The sequence below is a fragment of the Salmo salar genome, chromosome 04 (genome assembly GCF_965601325.2).
Source record: "Salmo salar chromosome 04, fSalSal1, whole genome shotgun sequence".
Taxonomy (NCBI): domain Eukaryota; kingdom Metazoa; phylum Chordata; class Actinopteri; order Salmoniformes; family Salmonidae; genus Salmo; species Salmo salar.
Genome location: NC_138294.1, coordinates 24,767,357 through 24,791,689, shown reverse-complemented (window position 1 = coordinate 24,791,689; position 24,333 = coordinate 24,767,357). Strand labels below are relative to the sequence as shown.

The following is a 24,333-nucleotide window of genomic DNA, read 5'->3' as shown; positions in this document are numbered from 1 at the left end:
CTGGTCCTATACGCCAGCCTTTCAGAAGCTTTGCCTCGACACAGCCTGTCCGCATGCTCTGTGGTGTCCGAGCGGCCCTAAATCCAGCCGGCTGAAACCGGAAAACAGCCTGCCCGACCGCTCTGAGATGACCACATGGTCCTAACGCACACCGTTGCAGCGTTTTGTATCACAGTGCAATTATAAAACGGGGGGGGACAGGACAAAAATGCACTGTCAGAATGCGGGGGATCCCCCGCGTCCCCAGTGAAAGTTGCGCCCCTGGTCCTATGCTAGGTTTACTGTCTCTTACAAGCCTTTTTCAAATGACATGTTAACAAAGGGTCAATGAGGGGTATGTGGTTTACAACCCTCCTAAACAGAAGTAAACAAGTCATACAATCTGACACAGTTTGTAGAGACCAGTCAGTCTGGAATATCAAGTACAGGTTCACTTTAGTTCATGTTTAATATTTCACTTCAGTCATCACACAACCTGAAGGTAGATTATAGGCCATTTACTGCAAACAGCTTGAAGCCAAGGGCTGTAGACTAAAGGGAAAGGGGGATACCTAGTCAGTTGTACAACTGAATGCCTTCTACTGAAATGTGTCTTCCGCATTTAACCCAACCCCTCTGACAGTGACATGGTGACGTACACTCCCCTAAGTAATTATTTGGACAGTAAAGCTTTTAATTTGGCTCTATACTCTAGCATTTTGGATTTGAGATCAAATGTTTAATATGAGGCGACAGACAGATTGTTGTGCCCAATTGAAATGAATGGTAAATAATGTAGTGTCATTTTGGAATCACTTTTATTGTAAATAAGAATATGTTTCTGAACACATACATTAATGTGGATGCTACCATAATTACAGATAATCATGAATGAATCATGAATAATGTGAGAAAGTTAAGAGGCATAAATATCATAAATACCACCAACAACTAAAACAAACTGCAAATGCATCCAACAAGTTTGTCGAGTCACAAGCTTGATGTAGTCATTGTGTGCTAGGAATATGGGACCAAATACAAATCTTTTGACTACTTTAATACACATTTAAGCATAGCCGCAGGAAGTAGGGGTGCTACTTCCTACATCTATGCATAGAATAAAAAAGTATCTGATTAAGGACAACTCCTACGTACTACCCAGTGACATGAGTCCAAACTTTTCACAGAAGCTGGACAAAAATAACTTCCAATATACAGCAAAGTGGCATGTCTGTTGAAGGTTTTGCTGCTCTCAAAGTTGAAATTTTAATAAAACATTGATATGCCACTGATTAGGCTACTGTGTGCCTCTGCTGGCTTTACCACTAAGACCAGTTTGGCACACGTTTTTAAGGACAAACCTAAAATATTTCCACCCCTCCCTCCTCAGCGCTAGCGAGTTGATGTTGGACAGGTGAATTACCAACCCTGGCACAAGGGTTGGAAAATAGCAGAGCTCCAATTTTTACAAGTCGACATTCCCAACGAGCAATAGAGCCCTTAATGTCTTAGTCAGCCGGCTGTGTCCCACCCGTAGCCTTGTAAAGATGGCCTCCACTCTTCTGTCTCTTCCTGCTGTCCTCCCCTCCCCAACTTTACTCTGTAGCCTACTTGGAATAGATGCCTACCCTTATTGTCTCTTAGCAGTTCCACTGCTCCTGCCATCTCTGCACCACCACTATCCATATCATCCCATTAGCGTCTGCCAAACTCATTAGCACCTCCACATCATCTCTTGCCAAAGATGGTGGATAAATAAAGATAGTTCTATCAAGCCTTTTACCATTGAAAAAAATTGTCAGTTCCGGTCAATGATGTACATAAACCCTGACTTGCTGATGCTATGTTTTGGCCATGGAGAGGCTTTGAAGCCAATATTCGGCCATATTGGCACTCTTCCATAGGAATAAATGGAATTCTACAGTATTTTATTTAATTGTTTAAAGAACAAAATGACATGACTAGGTCTTTTTTTGTTGTAGTGGTGACTGTAACATTAGTACTTTCCAAAAAGTTTACCTTAAGAATTAAAAAAAATATATATATATTAAATAAATAAAAAATGTTTAGCTCACATAGCGCTTTGCTGTTGACAACGTTGTGAACAGAGTGCCCCATGGTGTTATGCTATCGTATGGGCAGGCAACAAACACAATTGCATTTTATCTATGGCAAATTGAATGCACAAAAATACAAAATCCTCAAAATACTGAGGCCCATTGTGAGGCCCGTTTTTTTTTTAAGGTATCTGTGACCAACAGATGCATATCTACATTCCCAGACATGTGAAATCCATAGATTAGGGCCTAATACATTTCAATTGAGTTATTTCCTCATATGAACTGTAACTCAGTACCATAGGGCCTGAGGCCGCAACCGATGTCAATATGAGGAACTCTCAGAGTAACCAATGATGGAATGTTATAAACTGACTTACATGGGCTTTGCTTGCTATCGTTCAACAGCCCAAGCCCTCTACGTGATTTGAAAACCGAGGGGGTTAGGGTTATTTCTTATATAAAACTTCATATTCTCTTCTGTGCAATTTGTGTTTACAGTCTGCAGTACACGAGACGTATGTGGCAGGGTCTACAGACAATCACGGATTACAAAGGGAAAACCAGTCACGTCGCGGTCACCGACGCCTTCTCCCAGACAAGCTAAACACCTTCTGGTGGGGATCATATTTCCAAATTCCCTGAGTGGCCTGTTAAGGTGAAAGAGGTTGAGGTGTCAAGGATCAGGGCTGTACAGCAAATGTCCTATGTGGAGGCGGTGAAAAAAGTTGAAGGGGCAAGTTCTGAAGAAGATATTGCAGTGGATGCACCTCAACCAGTTTCAAATGTTATGTAAATTTTCTTCTTTTTTTCACCTTTATTTAACCAGGTAGGCTAGTTGAGAACAAGTTCTCATTTGCAACTGCGACCTGGCCAAGATAAAGCAAAGCAGTTCAACACAGAGTTACACATGGAATAAACAAACATACAATCAAAAATACAGTACAAAAATCTATATACAGCATGTGCAAATGAGATGGGATAAGAGAGGTAAGGCAATAAATAGGCCATGGTGGCGAAGTAATTACAATATAGCAATTAAACACCGGAATGGTAGGATGTACAGAAGATGAATGTGCAAGTAGAGATACTGGGGTGCAAAGGAGCAAGATAAATAAATAAATACAGTATGGGGATGAGGTAGATTGGATGGGCTAATTACAGATGAGCTATGTACAGGTGCAGTGATCTGTGAGCTGCTCTGACAGCTGGTGCTTAAAGCTAGTGAGGGAGGTAAGAGTCTCCAGCTTCAGAGATTTTTGCAATTCGTTCCAGTCATTGGCAGCAGAGAACTGGAAGGAGAGGCGGCCAAAGGAGGAATTGGCTTTGGGGGTGACCAGTGAGATATACCTGCTGGAGCGCGTGCTACGGGTGGGTGCTGCTATGGTGACCAGTGAGCTGAGATAAGGTGGGGCTTTACCTAGCAGAGACCTGTAGATGACCTGGAGCCAGTGGGTTTGGCGACGAGTATGAAGTGATGGCCAGCCAACGAGAGCGTACAGGTTGCAGTGGTGGGTAATATATGGGGCTTTGGTGACAAAACGGATGGCACTGTGATAGACTGCATCCAATTTGTTGAGTAGAGTGTTGGAGGCTATTTTATAGATCGCCGAAGTCGAGGATCGGTAGGATGGTCAGTTTTACGAGGGTATGTTTGGCTGCATGAGTGAAGGATCCTTTGTTGTGAAATAGGAAGCCGATTCTAGATTTAATTTTGGATTGGAGATGCTTAACGTGAGTCTGGAAGGAGAGTTTACAGTCTAGCCAGACACCTAGGTATTTGTAGTTGTCAACATATTGTAAGTCAGAACCGTCCAGATGCTGGATGGGCGGGCAGGTGCGGGCAGTGATCGGTTGAAGAGCATGCACTTAGTTTTACTTGCATTTAAGAGCAGTTGGAGGCCACGTAAGGAGAGTTGTATAGCATTGAAGCTCGTCTGGAGGTTAGTTAACACAGTGTCCAAGGAAGGGCCAGAAGTATATAGAATGGTGTCGTCTGTGTAGAGGTGGATCAAAGAATCACCAGCAGCGAGAGATACATCATTGATGTATACAGAGAAGAGAGTCGGCCCGAGAATTGAACCCTGTGGCACCCCCATAGAGACTGCAAGAGGTCCGGACAACAGGCCCTCCGATTTGACACATTGAACTCTATCAGATAAGTAGTTGGTGAACCAGGCGAGGCAATCATTTGAAAAACCAAGGCTGTTGAGTATGCCAATAAGAATGTGGTGATTGACAGAGTCGAAAGCCTTGGCCAGGTCAATGAATACGGCTGCACATTAATGTCTCTTATCAATGGCGGTTATGATATCGTTTAGGACCTGGACCGTGGCTGAGGTGTACCCATGACCAGCTCTGAAACCTGATTGCATAGCGGAAAAAGGTACAGTGGGATTCGAAGTGGTTGGTAATCTGTTTGTTGACTTGACTTTCGAAGACCTTAGAAAGGCAGGGTAGGATAGATACAGGTCTGTAGAAATTTGGGTCTAGAGTGTCTCCCCCTTTGAAGAGGGGGATGACCGCGGCAGCTTTCCAATCTATGGGAATCTCAAACGATACGAAAGAGAGGTTGAACAGGCTAGTAATAGGGGCTGCAACAATTTCAGCAGATCATTTTAGAAAGAGAGGGTCCAGATTGTCTAGCCCGGCTGATTTGTAGGGTTCCAGGTTTTTCAGTTCTTTAAGAACATCAGCTATCTGGATTTGGGTGAAGGAGAAATAGGGGAGGCTTGGGAGAGTTGCTGTGGGGAGTGCAGGGCTGTTGACCGGGGTAGGGATAGCCAGGTGGAAAGCATGGCCAGCCGTAGAAAAATGCTTATTGAAATTCTCAATTATAGTGGATTTATTGGTGATGACAGTGTTTCCTAGTCTCAGTGCAGTGGTCAGCTGGGAGGAGGTGCTCTTATTCTCCATGGACTTTACAATGTCCCAGAACATTTTGGAGTTTGTGCTTTAGGATGCAAATTTCTGCTTGTAAAAGCTAGCCTTTGCTTTCCTAACTGCCTGTATATATTTGTTCCTGACTTCCCTGAAAAGTTGCATATCACGGGGGCTATTCGATGCTAATGCAGAACGCCACAGGATGTTATTGTGCTGGTCAAGGGCAGTCAGGTCTGGAGAGAACCAAGGGCTATATCTGTTTTTGGTTCAAAAAACATTGAAAGGGGCATGCTTATTTAAGATGGTGAGGAAGGCACTTTTAAAGAATGACCAGGCATCCTCTACTGACAGGATGAGGTCAATATTCTTCCAGGATACCCTGGCCAGGTCGATTAGGAAGGCCTGCTCGCTGAAGTGTTTTAGGGAGCGTTTGACTGTGATGAGGGGTGGTCGTTTGACCGCAGACTCGTTACGGATGCAGGCAATGAGGCAGTGATCGCTGAGATCTTGGTTGAAAACAGCAGAGGTGTATTTGGAGGGCAAGTTGGTTAGGATGATATCTATGAGGGTGCCCGTGTTTACGGATTTGGGGTTGTACCTGGTGGGTTCATTGACAATTTGTGAGAGATTGAGGGCTTTAAGCTTAGATTGTAGGATGGCCGGGGTGTTAAGCATGTCCCAGTTTAGGTCACCTAGCAGCACAAGCTCTGAAGATAGATGGGGGGCAATCAGTTCACATATGGTGTCCAGGGCACAGCTGGGGCAGAGGATGGTCTGTAGCAAGCGGCAATGGTGAGAGACTTGTTTCTGGAAAGGTGGATTTTTAAAAGTAGAAGCTCGAATTGTTTGGGTACAGACCTGGATAGTAAGACAGAACTCTGCAGGCTCTCTCTGCAGTAGATTGCAACACCGCCCTCTGGCAGTTCTATCTTGTTGGGAAATGTTACAGTTAGGGATGGAAATGTCAGGGTTTTTGGTGGTCTTCTTGAGCCAGGATTCAGACACGGCTAGGACATCCGGGTTGGCAGAGTGTGCAGTGAATAAAACAAACTTAGGGAGGAGGCTTCTAATGTTAACATGCATGAAACCAAGGCTTTTAAGGTTACAGAAGTCAGAAAATGATAGCGCCTGGGGAATGGGAGTGGAGCTAGGCACTGCAGGGCCTGGATTAAACACCACATCACCAGAGGACCAGAGGAGGAGTAGGATAAGGGTACGGCTAAAGGCTAAAATAACTGGTCGTCTAGTACGTACAGAACAGAGAGTAAAAGGAGCACATTTCTGGGCACGGTAGAATAGATTCAAGGCATAATGTACAGACAAAGGTATGGTAGGATGTGGATACAGTGAGGGTAAACCTGTGCCTAGATTGACGATGAAAGAGATATTGTCCCTGGAAATATCATTTAAACCAGGTGATGTCACCGCATGTGTGGTAGGTGGAACTAAAGTGTAGTGAGCGGGGCTAGAGGCTCTACAGTGAAATAAGGCAATACATACTAACCAAAACAGCAATGGACAAGGCATATTGACGTTAGCGAGAGGCATGCTTAGCCGAGTGATCATAGGAGTCCAGTGAGTGGCTTCAGGCAGCTTGCGGGCCGGGGCTAGCAAGCTAACAGAAGGGCCTTGGAGGGACGTCGCAACGGAAGAAAGTCTGTTGTGGCCCCCTCGTGCTATTACATCGGCAGACGGATCAGCAGTGTGTTAAACCAGGCCAATTGGCAGAATAGGTATAGTGGCCAAAGAATTTGTCCAGTGGGCCTCTTAAGCTAACAGTCAGATGTGCTCTGGACAGCTAGCAGGCCGCGGCTAGCATGCTAGCGGATGGGATTTAAGGGGACGAAGTGACGGCGGAGCCAGTTGAGAAAAACCCCATCGCGTGATGAGTCGGCGGGGGTCCAAGCCAGTTGGCAAAAAGAGGTATTGTAGCCCAAGTGGTGGCTGATGGACCTCTTTGGCTAGCTGGGAGATGGGCCTAGCAAGGCTAGCTCCAGGCTAATTGGTCATTGCTTCGGGACAGTGACGTTAGCCAGGAGTGACCACTCGAATAGCAGCTAGCTAGCGGCAGTGATCCAGTTGAAAAAAAAAGGTTCAGAGCTTGCGGTAGGAATCCGGAGATATGGAGAAAAATAAGTCCGAATTGCTCTGGTTTGAGTATCGCTGTGCAGACTGGCGAGAGTTGTCCGTGCTAGAGGTGGCTGATGACTGCTAGCTGACTACAAGCTAGTCGCTAGTTAGCTGGCTAGCATCTGTTGGGGTTCCAATTCAGGTGACGGTTCAGAAGACGGATCAGCAGGGCTCCATATGGTGGGTATAGTGGCCAAAGAATTTGTCCGATGGGCCTCTTAAGCTAACAGTCCGATGTACTTTAGACAGCTAGCAGGCCGTGGCTAACTAGTAGCCAGTTAGCTGGCTAGCTTTTGATGAGTTGAGTTCTTAAGTATAAAAATAGCAGATCCGTACCACATTGGGTGAGGCGGGTTGCAGGAGAGTATATTCAGTCCGTAGATAGAAAGTGATATTAAAATATTCAATATATATACGAGAAAACAAACAAACAAGGAAAAACAATGTTTACAAGGGACAAGACAAAAACACACGTCCGACTGCTACGCCATCTTGAAGTTTATGGAATTAACATTTGAACTAAAAGCTCTGGGTGAAGGGGAGAAGACAGGTTAAAGAAGGATTTTTAAGCCTTGAGACATGGATTGTGTATGTGTGCCTTTCAGAAGTTGAATGGGCAAGACAAAATATTTAAGTGCCTTTGAACGGTGTATGGTAGTAGGTGCCCAGGCACACCGGTTTGTGTCAAGAACTGCAATGCTGCTGGGTTTTTCACGCGAAAGGCTTTCGACAGCTTGTAGAGTCCATGCCCTGACAAATTAAGGCTGTTCTGAGGGCAAAAGGGGGCGGGGGGTAAGAGTCTCACCTTTCCATAGAGTGGTCATATTAGTTTTTGTAGGCCAAACCGTTCGGACGCTACAGACGTTTTTGTGAGAAGACCAATTTTTCGGGATGTCTCCTGGTCTGACAAACACCGCTGTAGCTCGGCCACCTTCCACTGCAGATGTGGAAGGCCAACACTGGTGGATGTGGTGGATTGAGACGCAGCCTCCGGAGGAATGCAGAGGCCAAATTGAGCTCCGTACTCCCAAATTTTGTAACAATGCGGAGGGCTCCATATACAGTTGAGGTCGGAAGTTTACTTACACCTTAGCCAAATACATTTAAACTCAGTTTTATACAATTCTTGACATTTAATCCTAGTAAACATTCCCTGTTTTAGGTCAGTTAGGATCACCACTTTATTTTAAGAATGTGAAATGTCAGAATAATAGTAGAATGATTTATTTCAGCTTTTGTTTCTTTCATCACATTCCCAGTGGGTCAGAAGTTTACATACACTCAATTAGTATTTGGTAGCATTGCCTTTAAATTGTTTAACTTGGGTCAAATGTTTTGGGTAGGCTTCCACAAGCTTCCCACAATAAGTTGGGTGAATTTTGGCCCATTCCTCCTGACAGAGCTTCTGTAACTGAGTCAGGTTTGTAGGCCTCCTTGTTCGCACACACTTTTTCAGTTCTGCCCACAAATTGTCTATGGGATTGAGGTCAGGGCTTTGTGATGGCCAATCCAATACCCTGACTTTGTTGTCCTTAAGCCATTTTGCCACAACTTTGGAAGTATGCTTGGGGTCATTGTCCATTTGAAAGACCCATTTGCGACCAAGCTTTAACTTCTTGACTGATGTCTTGATGTTGCTTCAATATATCCATATAATTATCCTACCTCATGATGCCATCTATTTTGTGAAGTGCACCAGTCCCTCCTGCAGCAAAGCACCCCCACAACATGATGCTGCCACCCCCGTGCTTCACGGTTGGGATGGTGTTCTTTGGCTTGCAAGCATCCCCCTTTTTCCTACAAACATAACGATGGTCATTATGGCCAAACAGTTCTATTTTTGTTTCATCAGACCAGAGGACATTTCTCCAAAAAGTACAATCTTTGTCCCCATGTGCAGTTGCAAACTATAGTTTGTCTATTTTTATGGCTGTTTTGGAGCAGTGACTTCTTCCTTGCTGAGCGGCCTTTCAGGTTATGTCGATATAGGACTCGTTTTACTGTGGATATAGATACTTTTGTACCTGTTTCCTCCAGCATCTTCACAAAGTCCTTTGCTGTTGTCCTGGGATTGATTTGCACTTTTCACACCAAAGTACGTTCATCTCTAGGAGACAGAACGCGTCTCCTTCCTGAGCAGTATGACGGCTGCGTGGTCCCATGGTGTTTATACTTGCATACTATTGTTTGTACAGATGTGGTACCTTCAGGCGTTTGGAAATTGCTTTTTTCTGAGGTCTTGGCTGATTTCCTTTGATTTTCCCATGATGCCAAGCAAAGAGGCACTGAGTTTGAAGGTAGGCCTTGAAATACATCCACAGGTACACTCCCAATTGTCTCAAATGATGTCAATTAGCCTATCAGAAGCTTCTAAAGCCACGACATTTTCTGGAATTTTCCAAGCTGCTTAAAGGCACCATCAACTTAGTGTATGTATACTTCTGACCCACTGGAATTGTGATACAGTGAATTATAAGTGAAATAATCTGTCTGTAAACAATTGTTGGAAAAATTACTTGTGTCATGCACAAAGTATATGTCCTTACCGACTTGCCAAAACTATAGTTTGTTAACAAGAAATTTGTTGAGTGGTTGAAAAACGAGTTTTAATGACTCCAACCTAAGTGTATGTAAACTTCCGACTTCAACTGTAGCTCCGCATTGACATGAATGGTAACTGAAGCAAGCAGTAGAATCAGATTTAAAAAGCCAGTAAAAATACACCTTATGGAACAACAGGGACAGTGAAGACACACAAAAGGTACAGACACATGCATACGCACACATTGTGATATTGTTGTATGGTGGTATTGAACATATTGTGTTGTGGATATGTGGTGGTGTAGGGATGTTATATGATGTAGTGTTTTATCTTTAGCTCATTCAGTACAAACATAGTTCACTGTTTTATCTGTTGTTTTACATGTAATGTGGGTGCTTTGGTGTGTTTGGACCCCAGGAAGAGTAGCTGCTGCCATGGGGATCCTTTGTCTTAAGTGTGGGACCATGCCTTCAAATGATCAAATCACCGCCTAGAGTCGATTGGCGCACAGGTGCGCCAATCTAATTAACATAATACACAAATCCCTATCAAAATCAGTCTGTTTAAGGTAGAGAGATGTTTTTTTGCATTGGATGTGTGTCAATCTGCCTATGTCGGCTTTCCGCATCTGCCGTGGAAAGTGGCAAAGCTACAGTGCTGTTTGTCAGACAAGGAGACATCCCAAAAACCTGTCTTTTCATGAAAACGAATTGTCCGACAAACTAATATGACCAGTCTAGGGAAAGAGGAGGCTCTGACGAACACGGTGGTGTTCTCCGTTTTGCCTCATGGGACTCGTCGGAAGTCGGTGCCAACTTCTGTCTGTAGCGTCCAAACCGTTTGGGCTACAAACTGATATGACCCCACTGTAGAAAGGGGAGATTAGTTTTGTTCTACGACCCCCACAAGTGTCACCGGACTTGTCTGAAGGTAACCCGGTACCGGATAAAAACATTTATGGAAGTAGTTTTGTGCCTGCAAAAAAGGGTTAAATATGTGTACAAAAAAATTATCTCTCCTAGATATAGGACAGACACTTTTTAAAACCTTAACATGAAAGAGAAGGGATCTTGGTTGCCATCATAGCTCAAAGGGTATTGTTAAATTAAATAGGGATGCGCGTTGTTCTTTGAAATACGGTACTGCTTATTAGATTACACAAAGTGGTGTAAAGTACTTAAGGAAAAATACTTTAAAGTACTCCTCAAGTAGTTTTTTCGGGTATCTGTACTTTATTATTTATATTTAACTTCACCACATTCCTTAAGAAAATATTGTACTTTTTACTCCATACATTGTCCTTGACATCCAAAAGTACTCGTTACATTTTGAATGCTTAGCATGACAGGAAAATAGTCAAATTTATGCACTTATCAAGAGAACATGCCTGGTCATCCCTACTGCCTCTAATCTGGCGGACTCACTAAACACACTGTGCCCGCAGGCTTTCCTTAAATAAATAAAACAAGAAAATGGTGCCATCTGGTTTGCTTAATATAAGGAATTTGAAATGATTTATACTTGTACTTTTGATACTTAATATATTTTAAACCAAATACTTGTATACTTTTACTTAAGTAGAATTTTACTGGGTGACTTTTACTTGAGTCATTTTCTATTAAGTTATCTTTACCTTTACTCAAGTAGGATTGTTGGGTACTTTTTCCACATCAAATCTCCTATGATCAGTATCTTTCAAACTGAGAACAGACTTGTTTAGAAAGAACAGTGTGATAGTAAGAATAGAGTAGAAAATAATAGAATGACTTTATTCCATCTACATCACCTCAGTAAGGTAAATATTAAACTGTCCTTGTTTTAGCCTAGGTTTACTGTCTCTCTGAAAACAGGTATTTACACAAGCACATTTCATATGACAAGTTAACAAAGGGTTAATGAGAGGTACAGTGAGGGAAAAAAGTATTTGATCCCCTGCTGATTTTGTACATTTGCCCACTGACAAAGAAATGATCAGTCTATAATTTTAATGGTAGGTTTATTTGAACAGTGAGAGACAGAATAACAACAACAAAAAAATCCAGAAAAACGCATGTCAAAAATGTTATGAAATGATTTGCATTTTAATGAAGGAAATAAGTATTTGACCCCTCTGCAAAACATGACTTAGTACTTGGTGGAAAAACCCTTGTTGGCAATCACAGAGGTCAGACTTTTCTTGTAGTTGGCCACCAGGTTTTCACACGTCTCAGGAGGGATTTTGTCCCACTCCTCTTTGCAGATCTTCTCCAAGTCATTAAGGTTTCGAGGCTGACGTTTGCCAACTCGAACCTTCAGCTCCCTCCACAGATTTTCTATGGGATTAAGGTCTGGAGACTGGCTAGGCCACTCCAGGACCTTAATGTGTTTCTTCTTGAGCCACTCCTTTGTTGCCTTGGCCGTCTGTTTTGGGTCATTGTCATGCTGGAATACCCATCCACGACCCATTTTTAATGCCCTGGCTGAGGGAAGGAGGTTCTCACCCAAGATTTGACGGTGCATGGCCCCGTCCATCGTCCCTTTGATGCAGTGAAGTTGTCCTGTCCCCTTAGCAGAAAAACACCCCCAAAGCATAATGTTTCCACCTCCATGTTTGACGGTGGGGATGGTGTTCTTGGGGTCATAGGCAGCATTCCTCCTCCTCCAAACATGGCGAGTTGAGTTGATGCCAAAGAGCTCCATTTTGGTCTCATCTGACCACAACACTTTCACCCAGTTGTCCTCTGAATCATTCAGATGTTCATTGGCAAACTTCAGACGGTCATGTATATGTGCTTTCTTGAGCAGGGGGCGCTGCAGGATTTCAGTCCTTCACGGCGTAGTGTGTTACCAATTGTTTTCTTGGTGACTATGGTCCCAGCTGCCTTGATCATTGACAAGATCCTCCCGTGTAGTTCTGGGCTGATTCCTCACCGTTCTCATGATCATTGCAACTCCACGAGGTGAGATCTTGCATGGAGCCCCAGGCCGAGGGAGATTGACAGTTCTTTTGTGTTTCTTCCATTTGCGAATAATCGCACCAACTGTTGTCACCTTCTCACCAAGCTGCTTGGCGATGGCCTTGTAGCCCATTCCAGCCTTGTGTAGGTCTACAATCTTGTCCCTGTCATCCTTGGAGAACTCTTTGGTCTTGGCCATGGTGGAGAGTTTGGAATCTGATTGATTGATTGCTTCTGTGGACAGGTGTCTTTTTTTACAGGTAACAAGCTGAGATTAGGAGCACTCCCTTTAAGAGTGTGTTCCTAATCTCAGCTCATTACCTGTATAAAAGACACCTGGGAGCCAGAACTCTTTATGATTGAGAGGGGGTCAAATACTTATTTCCCTCATTAAAATGCAAATACGTTTTTACATTTTTTACATGCGTTTTTCTGGATTTTGTTGTTGTTATTCTGTCTCTCACTGTTCAAATAAACCTACCATTAAAATTATAAACTGATCATTTCTTTGTCAGTGGGTTAACGTACAAAATCAGCAGGGGATCAAATACTTTTTTCCCTCACTGTATGTGGTTAATTACCCTCTTATCCCAAGACACTTCACATGATAACTATAATATGTCAGCTAAAGAATGGTTCCCAGATATCCCCTGTGTACATCTCAAGCCACACTGCTACGAATTCTTCCCGTTGTGGACACTCTTATGTCTGGTAAGGTTAGTCAGGAAAGAGAAGCTCTTGTAACATAGTTTGCACTTGAAGGGCCTCTCCTTGGTGTGAACGGTCTGGTGCTCCTTCAAATAGTTTGCCCTAGCGAAGCACTTCCCACACGTGGGGCAGGAGTAGGGCTTGTCAGCGTCCGTCCTAACGCTCGGCCTCACACGTTGTGACCCAATGACACCAGAGGAGGTAGAAGCAGGAGCCACCACCCTCAGGTGGTTAGTCTTTGAGATCCCTCCTTGATCTCTAGCCATTGTTTGGGTGTTGTTGGGATTGTTATAGGTTAGGTACCTCTTGTGATGAACGCCCATCCTGACCCTGTCTGTATTCGTGGGGTAACCATGACCAGGAAAGCTAGACCCAGGTCCAGGCTGTCTATGAACCCAGTCACCAGGCTTTAGACGAGACCCTGAAGGAGAAGACAGACTTGCTGATAGACTACCACCAGGGGCGTCTCCCACCGCTCTCTGTGAAGGCTGAAGCCCAGGGTAACCTGCTCTGTTCATCATGGATACTGTAGTGTTTGTATCATAGGAACAGGAGGGTCTATCAGCCCCAGGCCCTGCTACATCCCTGCACTGAGACTGTGAAGAGAAGGGTCTGGGCTGCAGAATGGATACCTGACTGGAGCCTCTGTCTCTCTGATGACCACCAGGACTGAGGTTGTTCAGTCCACCTGTCCACTGGTTGTCTTCTGTGTGGTTGTGGTGGAGTCTCTGTCCCTCGGGGTTGGGTCCTGGTTCCGACTCAAGAAGGAACCGTGATGGCTCTTGATCCAGTGTCCTGATCCGGGGCAAGGGTTTGTGACCAGTCACCTCAAAGATCCAGTCTCTCCTACCAGCAACACCGGATATCAGCAGGTCATCATGGACTGCAGACTGTAAACACAAATTGAACAGAAGAGCATTTAAAAGTTTATATATATTTATATAAAACAAACTCTTTGCTGTACACACAGTAACATGACATGATATTAATTTTTTTTTACCACAGTCAAGCCCATCCCTAACACTGTGATTCAAGTACCTAACAATATGGCACCATCGGAGTTTCTTATAAAAAAAATCTAGATGTGTTGATTTGGTATTTTGTTAGGATCCCCATTTTATTTATTTTTAAATTTTTTTGGTTTGTTTTACCCCTTTATCTCCCCAATTCCGTGGTATTCAACAGTCTTGTCTCATCGCTGCAAGTCCCGTACGGACTCGGGAGAGGCGAAGGTCGAGAGCCGTGCGTCCTCTGAAAGACAACCCAACCAAGCCGCACTGCTTCTCGACACAATGCTGCTTAACCCGGAAACCAACCACACCAATGTGTCGGAGGAAACACCGTACACCTGGCGACCGTGTCAGCGTCCATGCGCCCGGCCCGCCACAGGAGTCGCTAGAGAGCAATGGGACAAGGACAATACGGCCGACCACACCCTCCCCTAACCGGGACTACGCTGGGCCAAATGGGTCTCCCGGTCTCGGCCCGGCTGCAATACAGCCTGCGCCACTCTGGAGCCCCCCCCCCCAGCCCAGCGTTGAGGACACTTTCCCATCCACTGACCTCCACCAAGTCACCTCTGGTTGTGGCCTGCTCAGTGATGTTGTCCCCTGGGCCCTTGGCTGCATCCGTCTGGGTCTGGGAATCCAAGATGGTCGCCCAGTCTCCTCTATTAGCCTCTAGCCAACCACCTGCAGGAAGAGGTTACAAAATGGACTTTACAAACATGGTAGAGAAAACTCTACATATGGAGTTTTCAGTAAATTACCTGGTGATGTTCATACAAAAACACACTTTATAATGTATGTAAACATAAGTTCTATTAATTTCATTTTATGAATGAAGAAAAAACAACATCCAGAAGTATCACTATTCCCATTGAAGATCTATTACTGTATGTAGGCTATATGTATTTCTCCCTTACCTTGCTCCCCCATCTTTAGTCCACTCAGCAGATCAATGCTCTCTGGTCCGTCTTCTATTGTCTCCTCTTTGACCAGCAGCAGATCAGGGTTCCCATCCTCCATGTCTACTGACTGTAAGAGATACAGAGTGAGAGGATGTTGGATCAAGAAATATGATATGAGCACCCTGCTATGGAGCATCTTCTGATTAGGTAATGAGGGATTGCTATGAGTACTATGCAAACATGTTAGTTGATCTGATTGACACTTGACACTCTAATGGTTTGATCATTTAAAAGCATGGTCCCACACTTAAGACAAAATGTATTAAGACCTGGGCCCGTATCCACGAAGAGTCTCAGAGTAAAAGTGCTGATCGAGGATCAGGTCCTCACCTGTCTATATTGTCTTATTCATTATGATCTAAAATGCAAAACTAAACCAAGATCAGCACTCCTACTCAGAGGCTTTGTGGATACCACAGTAGTTTACATTGGGCTTACCTCAGTGAGACTGTGTGTGGTCCTGTGCTGCTCAGCTGGTTCCTCCATGGGTTCAGGGGGAGGTGTAGACTGGTTACCCAGACCCTCCTCACACCCCTCCTCCTTCACCAGCAGCAACTCTGGACCCTCCTCCTCTTGGAAGAGACAGGTGATACAGATCACACAGACATACACTCCCTCAGAGTTTACCGATCCCCACTACATTTGATTCCTATACTGTAGTTACTTAATCGTTGTTAAAGCCATCATGGTGGACATGATTGATTGATTTTATTTGTCAGTAAAAAAAGAAAAATTATATAAACTCAGAAAAAAAAGAAACATCCTCTCACTGTCAACTGTGTTTATTTAACACAGTGTGTAAATATTTGTATGAACATAACAAGATTCAACAGTTGAGACAAACTGAACAAGTTCCACAGACATGTGACTAACATAAATAGAATAATGTGTCTCTGAACAAGGGGGGGGGGGGGGTCAAAATCAAAAGTAATAGTCAGTATCTGGTGTGGCCACCAGCTGCATTAAGTACTGCAGTGCATCTCCTCCTCATGGACTGCACCAGATTTGCCAGTTCTTGCTGTGAGATGTTGCCCCACTCTTCCACCAAGGCACTTGCAAGTTTCCGGACATTTCTGGGGGGAATGGCCTTAGCCCTCACCCTCCGATCCAACAGGTCCCAGATGTTCATTAATTGTTTATGGTTCATTGAACAAGCATGGGAAACTGTGTTTAAACCCTTTACAATGAAGATCTGTGAAGTTATTTGGATTTTTAATAGACAGGGTCCTGAAAAAGGGACATTTATTTTTTTATTGAGTTTATATTTACATACACACAGTACAATGATTTTTTTTTAAACGGAAATATCACATTTACATAAGTATTCAGACTCTTTAGTCAGTACTTAGTTGAAGCACCTTTAGCAGCGATTACAGCCTTGAGTCTTCTTGGGTATGACTTTACAAGCTTGGCACACCTGTATATGGGGAGTTTCTCCCATTCTTTTTTGCAGATCCTCTCAAGCTCTGTCAGGTTGGATGGGGAGTGGCGCTGCACAGCTATTTTTAGGTCTCTCCAGAGATGTTTGATCGGGATCAAGTCCGGGCTCTGGCTGGGCCACTCAAGGACATTCAGAGACTTGTCCCGAAGCCACTCCTGCGTTATCTTGGCTGTGTGCTTAGGGTTGTTGTCCTGTTGGAAAGTGAACCTTCGCCCCAGTCTGAGGTCCTGAGCGCTCTGGAGCAGATTTTCATCAAGGATCTCTCTGTACTTTGCTCCGTTCATCTTTCCCTCGATCCTGACTAGTCTCCCAGTCCCTGCCGCTGAAAAACATCCCCACAGCATGATGCTGTTACCACCATGCTTCACCGTTCGGATGGTGCCAGATTTCCTCTAGACGTGATGCTTGGCATTCAGGCCAAAGAGTTCAATCTTGGTTTCATCAGACAAGAGAATCTTGTTTCTCATGGTCTGAGAGTCCTTAGGTGCCTTTTGGCAAACTCCAAGCGGGCTGTCATGTGCCTGTTTTACTGAGGAGCGGCTTCCGTCTGGCCACTCTACCATAAAGGTCTGATTGGTGGAGTGCTGCAGAGATGGTTGTCCTTCTGAAAGAATCTCCACAGAGGAACTCTGGAGCTCTGTTAGAGTGAACATCGGGTTCTTGGTCACCTCCCTGACAAAGGCCCTTCTTCCCTGATTACTCAGTTTGGCCGGGCGGACAGCTCTAGGAAGAGTCTCGGTGGTTCCAACATTTTTCCATGAAAGAATGATGGAGGCCACTGTGTTCTTGGGGAACTTCAATGGTTGGTTTCCATGGCCCAGCAGACGCACACAAGCCTAAGATCACCATGGGCAATGCCAAGTGTCGGCTGGAGTGGTGTAAAGCTCGCCGCCATTGGATTCTGGAGCAGCAGAAACACGTTCTCTGGAGTGATGAATCACGCTTCACCATCTGGCAGTCCGACAGACGAATCTGGGTTTGGCGGATGCCAGGAGAATGCTACCTGCCCCAGTGTATAGTGCCAACTGTAAAGTTTGGTGGAGGAGGAATAATAGTTTGGGCTAGGCCCCTTAGTTCCAGTGAAGGGAAATATTAACACTACAGCATTCAATTACATTCTAGACGATTCTGTGCTTCCACCTTTGTGGCAACTGTTTGGATTGGTCCCTTTCCTTTTTCAGCATGACAACACTCCAGTGCACAAAGCGAGGCCCATACAGAAATGGTTTGTTGAGATCGGTGTGGAAGAACTTGACTGGCATGCTCAGAGCCCTGACCTCAACCCCATTGAACACCTGTGGGATGAATTGGAATGCCAACTGCAAGCCAGGCCTATTCGCCCAACATCGGTGCCCGACCTCACTAATGCTTGTGGCTGAATGGAAGCAAGTCCCCGCAGCAATGTTCCAACATCTAGTGGAAAGCCTTCCCAGAATAGTGGAAGCTGTTATAGCTGCAAAGTGGAGACCAACTCCATATTAATGCCCATGATTGTGGAATGAGATGTTCGACGAGCAGGTGTCCAAATACCTTTGGTCATGCAGAGTCTCAACTAAAAATCTGCATGATGAACTACACTGTACAAAAAAATAAAAGCATTATATAAAGTGTTGGTCCTCTGTCATGAGCTGAAATTAAGGATCACAGAAATGTTTCATATGCAAAAAGCTTATATTCCTCAAATTTTGAGCACAAATTTGTTTACATCCCTGTTAGTGAGCATTTCTCCTTTGCCGAGATAATCCATCCACCTGACAGGTGTGGCATTTCAAGAAGCTGATTAAACAGCATGATCATTACATAGGTGCACCTTGTGCTGGTGACAAAAGGACACTAAAATGTGCAGTTGTCACTCAACACAATGCCGTAGAGGCTGCACGTTTTGTGGGAGCATGCAATTGGCATGCTGACTGCAGGAATGTCCACCAGAGCTGTTGCCAGAGAATTGAATGTTCATTTCTCTACCATAAGCCGCAGCCAACATTGCTTTAGAGAATTTGGCAGTATGTCCAACTGGCCTCACAACTGCAGACCACGTGCCCAGGACCTCCAAATCTGGCTTATTCACCTGCGGCATCGTCCAGCCACCCGGACAGCTAATGAAACTTTGGGTTTGCACAACCGAAGAATTTCTGCACAAACTGTCTCAGTGAAGCTCATCTGTGTGCTCGTCGTCCTCACCAGGGTCTTGACTTGACTGCAGTTCGACGTCGTCACCGACTTCAGTGGGCAAATGCTCACCTTCGATGGCCACTGGCACGCTGGAGGTGTGCTCTTCACGGATGAATCCCGGTTTCAACTGTAACGGGCAGATAGCGTGTATGGCGTCGTGTGGGTGAGCGGTTTGCTGATGTCAATCGTTATGAACAGAGTGCTGGTTATGGTATGGGCAGGCATAAGCTACGGACAACAAACACAATTGCATTTTATCAATGGCAATTTGAATGCACAAAGGTACCATGACTAGATCCTGAGGCCCATTGTCATCCAATTCATCCACCGCCATCACCTCATGTTTCATGTCGCAAGGATCTGTACACAATTCCTGGAAGCTGAAAATAGCCCAGTTCTTCCATGGCCGGCATACTCACCAGATGTGTTACCCATTGGGCATGTATGTTTGGGATGCTCTGGATCGACAGCGTATTCCAATTCCCGCCAATACCCAGCAACTTTGCACAGCCATTGAAGAGCAGTGGGTCCACAGGCCACAATCAACAGCCTGATCAACTCTGCGAAGGAGATGTATCGCGCTCCACGAGGCAAATGGTGGTCACACCAGATACTGACTGGTTCTGATCCACGCAGCTAACCTTTTTTTTTAAAAGATATCTGATGCATATCCATCTGTATTCCCAGTCATGTGAAATGCATATTTTATCGCCTCATTTATTTATTTAAATTGACAATATTAACTGTAACTCGGTAACATTTTGGAAATTGTTGCATGTTGCATTTATATTTTTATTCAATGCTATTCTCAGAAAAAGTGTCTTGGGGAACAAAATTAAGTAGTTGAATGGAAGTAATGAAATAATGAACATCGTATAGTCTACACAGTACAAACACAATATGTAACAGTCGTTTTATGTCTGGATGCAAAAATAGGCATTTAAATAGATTTCACCTGCGTTCTAACTAAACAAACTGACATTTAATACATGGGTCCACTCAGTCTTCTTGTCTAGAATGCAGGAAAATACAGGTCAGTTCAAGAGGATGCTATGTTAAAACGTAGTTCTCTTTATCTTATGTCATTATAAATCACATACAATTATTATATTATCTGAACAATAGCATAGACTTGATTAATATGCCTGTACTGGGCAGTGTTGATGAAATACGAACGCAATAACAGGTGTGTTTGATAAATGACCAGCTCTTGACAAGCATTGATTCATTCTGAATCAAATTTATTTGATTTAATTCTTCCTTAGTGTAACCACAATGTTCCGTTGAAATGACAGATGCACTCACAATTGGACACACCAACAGTAGGGACATCTTATTGATCAAATATATGAAATAGGGATTTGGGCTAATTTACCATCTGAGGAAAAGGAAACTCCAAATGCAGTAGCTAGAATGCTAATAAAATATGCTGCTAGTTAGCAGTGTATTGGTTAATGTAACAGTTAACCCCTGTAAGTCTATACCGTTGTTGGGGGAGGGTTCAAAGCTGAAATATGGAATTGTTTTAAGATGGTCATACTATGGATAATTTAGCTATTTGATTCTGAATTTTGACGCCCCTTTAGGTATCAAAAAAATATACTCCTACTCTTATGGGTAAAAATAAAAGCTATGCATGAAGCCTCTAGTAATAAAAGTCCCACATACTCAACAGATACTTAGGAGACCTCATGAGTTGTCCTAACCAGTTAACCCCTAGAGTCAATATCCGCGCCCCCACGGAAATGTAATTAGCATAATAAAATGGATGAAAAATTTCAGATAAAAGCAGCGAGTCGATTTAAATATAAAAATGTGGAACTTGAAATTGAATGTCATGGTCAATACACCTGCGTTTTCAGAATGCAACACTTTTTTTCTGCTATTGTGAACTCTGCAGATTATTCAAATGAAATCATAAAGTCTTTAATGCGATTTTTGATGGCTTTTATGTCAAAGTGATTAGAGGGACACTAGAGCGCTGAGTACTCCAGTTTTGGAGTAGCCTAGATACCGTGACTCAACGGTCATGTGGAATTTGACTGCAATCCGCCGGTGTGGTGTTAATAAGAACACAGTAACAGCCCTACGTACAGGCGTTACAACCTCTCTCCCATGTGGACATTCAGGTGCATATTCAGCTGGTGCTGGTGGGAGAACCTCTTCTCACACTGGGGGCAGTTGTAGAATTTCTCTCTTTTTGTGGACCCTCTGGTGTCTCTTCAGGTTGCAAGCCTGGGCGAAGCGCATTTGACACTGGGTACAGCTGTAGGGTTTCTCCCCTGTGTGGACCCTCTGGTGAATCTCAACCTTCTGGGGGCTGCTGAAGCCTTTGTTACAGAACATGCAGAGGAACCGTTTCTCTTTACTATTGCCTGATGTGGCTCCCCCTCCCTGAGACTGGGATCTAACCCTGTCGTTTGAGTTCAATACCTGATCAAAAAGGACACGGACGTGTGAATCGGAAGGTGCCATAGTCGTGGACACTGAGTCGCGATCCCTAAGCGTGTGTAAAGGGGAGTGGGTTGCGAAGTTTGTATTTGTCTCTAAGCTTTCCCTGTAATCCCAGAAGTCACTGGTGTTGACCTGCGAGTGTCCTTCTCCTAAGTTAGACTCTGCATTCCATGTCAGAGGAACGTCACCCTCCACTTTCACCTCATCTACGACCAGACCCTCCCCTTTCTTATCTAGGCACCCTTCAGAATATACACTACTACTGTACTGGTTCCAGTCTCCTCTCATTGGATTAGTCTGTGTATCTAAGCCCAAAGGCATGACACCAGGAATCATCTCTGTCAAAGTAGCGTATGCACAGGACGGATCATTGCCAGTCAGTAACGAGTCACCTAAATCCCGATGGGACAGAACCGTCCTCGGGCTCGGGTTACTATAAAGTAAATACTCTGAGCGGGGAGCAGGAGGACAGCCCAGTTGCCTCAGCCCCGTTATAGTCTCTGTCTTGAGGACGGCGTTCGGCGTTCCACTGACCTCCGTGATGCTGTGTCTGGTCCTGGGCTGCGCTGGGGTGGTGGTGGGGTCTTCTGTGGCTACAGGGTGCACTCCAGTCTGGATGTCTCTGCTGTGCCGTGGGTCCTCTCCTTCAGACCTCTCCTGCTTCACCCCAGGACCTGCAGCCTCTGCATCTGTAGACTGACAAGAAGAGAGGAGGTTATTGTCAGTACATGAGTTGAATTGGATAACAATGTTGCTGGGAAGTCTAACAAGTTCCACTATGGCAGATAGATGAAGATGTACAAGTAAGCAAGTAAATAGCTGAGGGGAGCCTTCCTGAAATAAACGGGCCACATTAGATGTACTGTAATTTATATGTTACACTATGATGCTAACCTCTATCACGATTACGTGCTGGGTTGAGGTTCCACTCCCCTCATCAACAGTGATTGGTTGGTCATCTCTCCATGTATTGTCTCTCGCTGGCTTCACAAAGCTCCTGTGGCCTCCAGTGAGATGTCCTTCACCTGAGAGAGTGGTTGTGGGTAAATAGGTGCTTAAGTTAGGTACTGTGTTGTCAATGCTCAACACTATATTGTAAAGTATTTGACATGGTGTAAAATTGGCAACGATATAAGGTAACACGTCACAAAACAATTCATAGATCGATTGATTATGTTCCATTCATCATATTGTTTTCAATGAGTAAGTGATCGGAAATACAGGAAGTCGAGAATATGATATTGTGTCTTTGTGCAAGATTGCGAAGTAATCAGTGGAATTATTGAATACAATCCAAAAACTGATCAAGACCCAACTCTGGTTAACCATGCAGTGTGTGCTTAAGACATGCGCAGAAGGGAACGGGCCTTCTGCAAAATGTACCTCTTGCCATTCCTCTGTATCGGTCGAGGATCTTGACACTACTGGGACGACTGGCGAGGACGCGCTCTCGTATTGTCCTCTCTGCGCGCTCCCGTGCCACCTTAAGTTCCAGTAGCTGTAGTTTCCTCCGCAATGCCCTGTTTTCTTTCTGGCTTTGAGTTATTTCCAAACGAAACACTGCATGGTCGTCGTCTACGAGTTTACAGATCTCTGCCACGGCTGCATTCGCAAGCACCTCCATAACGGAGGCTATTTGAGTGTGAAAAACCATTACGTTACAGTTAGCCATTGTTAGCGGCTAGATAGCTAGCATTACCTAGATAACATCTATCAACCAAGTCCTGTCTTCAACGCGAATTAAACACTACCTGGGGTACGTATGTGATATTTTTTGTTCCAGGGTGTTAATAAACGTCTAAATAACAACAAAACGCTAACGTTGAAAATGTTCCTGGGCACGATTCACTTCCGTTTACTACTTCTTTGTGTGAATTTCCGGCAGACAAGACGATGTGTTGCCCATTGCTGCCTTTCACAGGTCGGAATGCGGATTGCGCATTTTGGTCACAAAAAAGTAAAATAGTAATGGACCAACCCTGTACACTATCCCCGAAAACCACCACCCATCCCACTACTTTGGCCCCAAGAGATCCTACATCAGTCCTGGGAGGATGGATCCCATTCTCTCAAAACTCCCTGTAGATCTTCTGCACTAAAATCTCTCACACCCTAATATTTCTCTGCTGCTGAAACTACCACATCAATCTTGTGTTATTTCTGCTCCATCAGTGCAGTTGATCACCATGGCTATAAACGCAATAAATCCAACCTTAGTAAAACTCCTCTCTGGATCTCTCTCTTCAGGCCTATTCACTGGGTGGCTCCCAGTCGAATCCCTCACCCTTGGGCTATTGAAGCGTTATGGGTTCTAGGTGCACAACGATTAGCAGCTCAGATCAGAAAGAAGGCAGAGCGCCCATTAAGCTTGAATAACTGGGCCAGCTTGGAGCATATGTGGTCATATTATTATAGGATGACTTGGGAGAATGATGATCCGCAATAGAGAGGTGGCACGTTTCACCAGCTCTGCTCTCCACATCACTCAAGTGTTGGCAGTCTGCGCTGGCCAAGTGATGGCTGCATTGGTCATGACGCAGACCCACCTCTGGCTCTCCATGACTTCCATCCAGGAGACAGAAAAGAGCCCTTTGCTCAATGCAGCCATCTCTGAAAAATGCCTCTTCGGAGACACCATGAGTAAGACAACGGGGCGTCTCGTGAAGTTAGGGTAGGAAAAGAAGCAGCTGCCTCTTTCCTGTGGTGCGTTGGCTCCCAAACAGCTGACCTCCACCTTCTTCATGCCGGCTGGGAGGAGCAGCTCGTGGCTGAAAGCTAGGCGAGCAGCTCCAGGAAACTCCTAGCCCCCCTGTGGAAGCCCAGTTGCCCCAACAGCAGCCTTTCTTGAAGCCTAGATGGGTGCCTGCACCAACCTGTCAGAACGCTCTCGGAAGCGCCACCGAACCTGATTGGCGGAGAAGTGACCTGAATAAAAACCTTTTAATAAAAGAGAGAAACAGACAACTTGTCTATTTCCCCGTTGTGGACAATCCTATGTATGATAAGGCTACTCAGGAAGAAAAAGCTCTTGTAACATAGTTTGCACTTAAATACCCTCTCCT

The 24,333-nt window shown here is 44.6% G+C and overlaps 1 protein-coding gene across 1 annotated transcript; it reads right to left on the bottom strand.

The window, feature by feature from the left end:
* Window positions 1-10,803: 10,803 nt before the first annotated feature.
* On the bottom strand, window positions 10,804-23,136 carry LOC106602464 (uncharacterized). Its single transcript, XM_082973867.1, has 7 exons — window positions 22,655-23,136; window positions 22,166-22,296; window positions 21,806-21,967; window positions 15,643-15,774; window positions 15,160-15,271; window positions 14,799-14,926; window positions 10,804-14,125 (listed from the first exon to the last, which is right to left on the bottom strand). Exons 1-7 carry the CDS (start codon window positions 22,941-22,943, stop codon window positions 13,202-13,204), a joined length of 1,878 nt encoding a protein of 625 aa, XP_082829993.1. The 5' UTR covers window positions 22,944-23,136; the 3' UTR covers window positions 10,804-13,201.
* Between the last annotated feature and the right edge of the window lie 1,197 nt (window positions 23,137-24,333).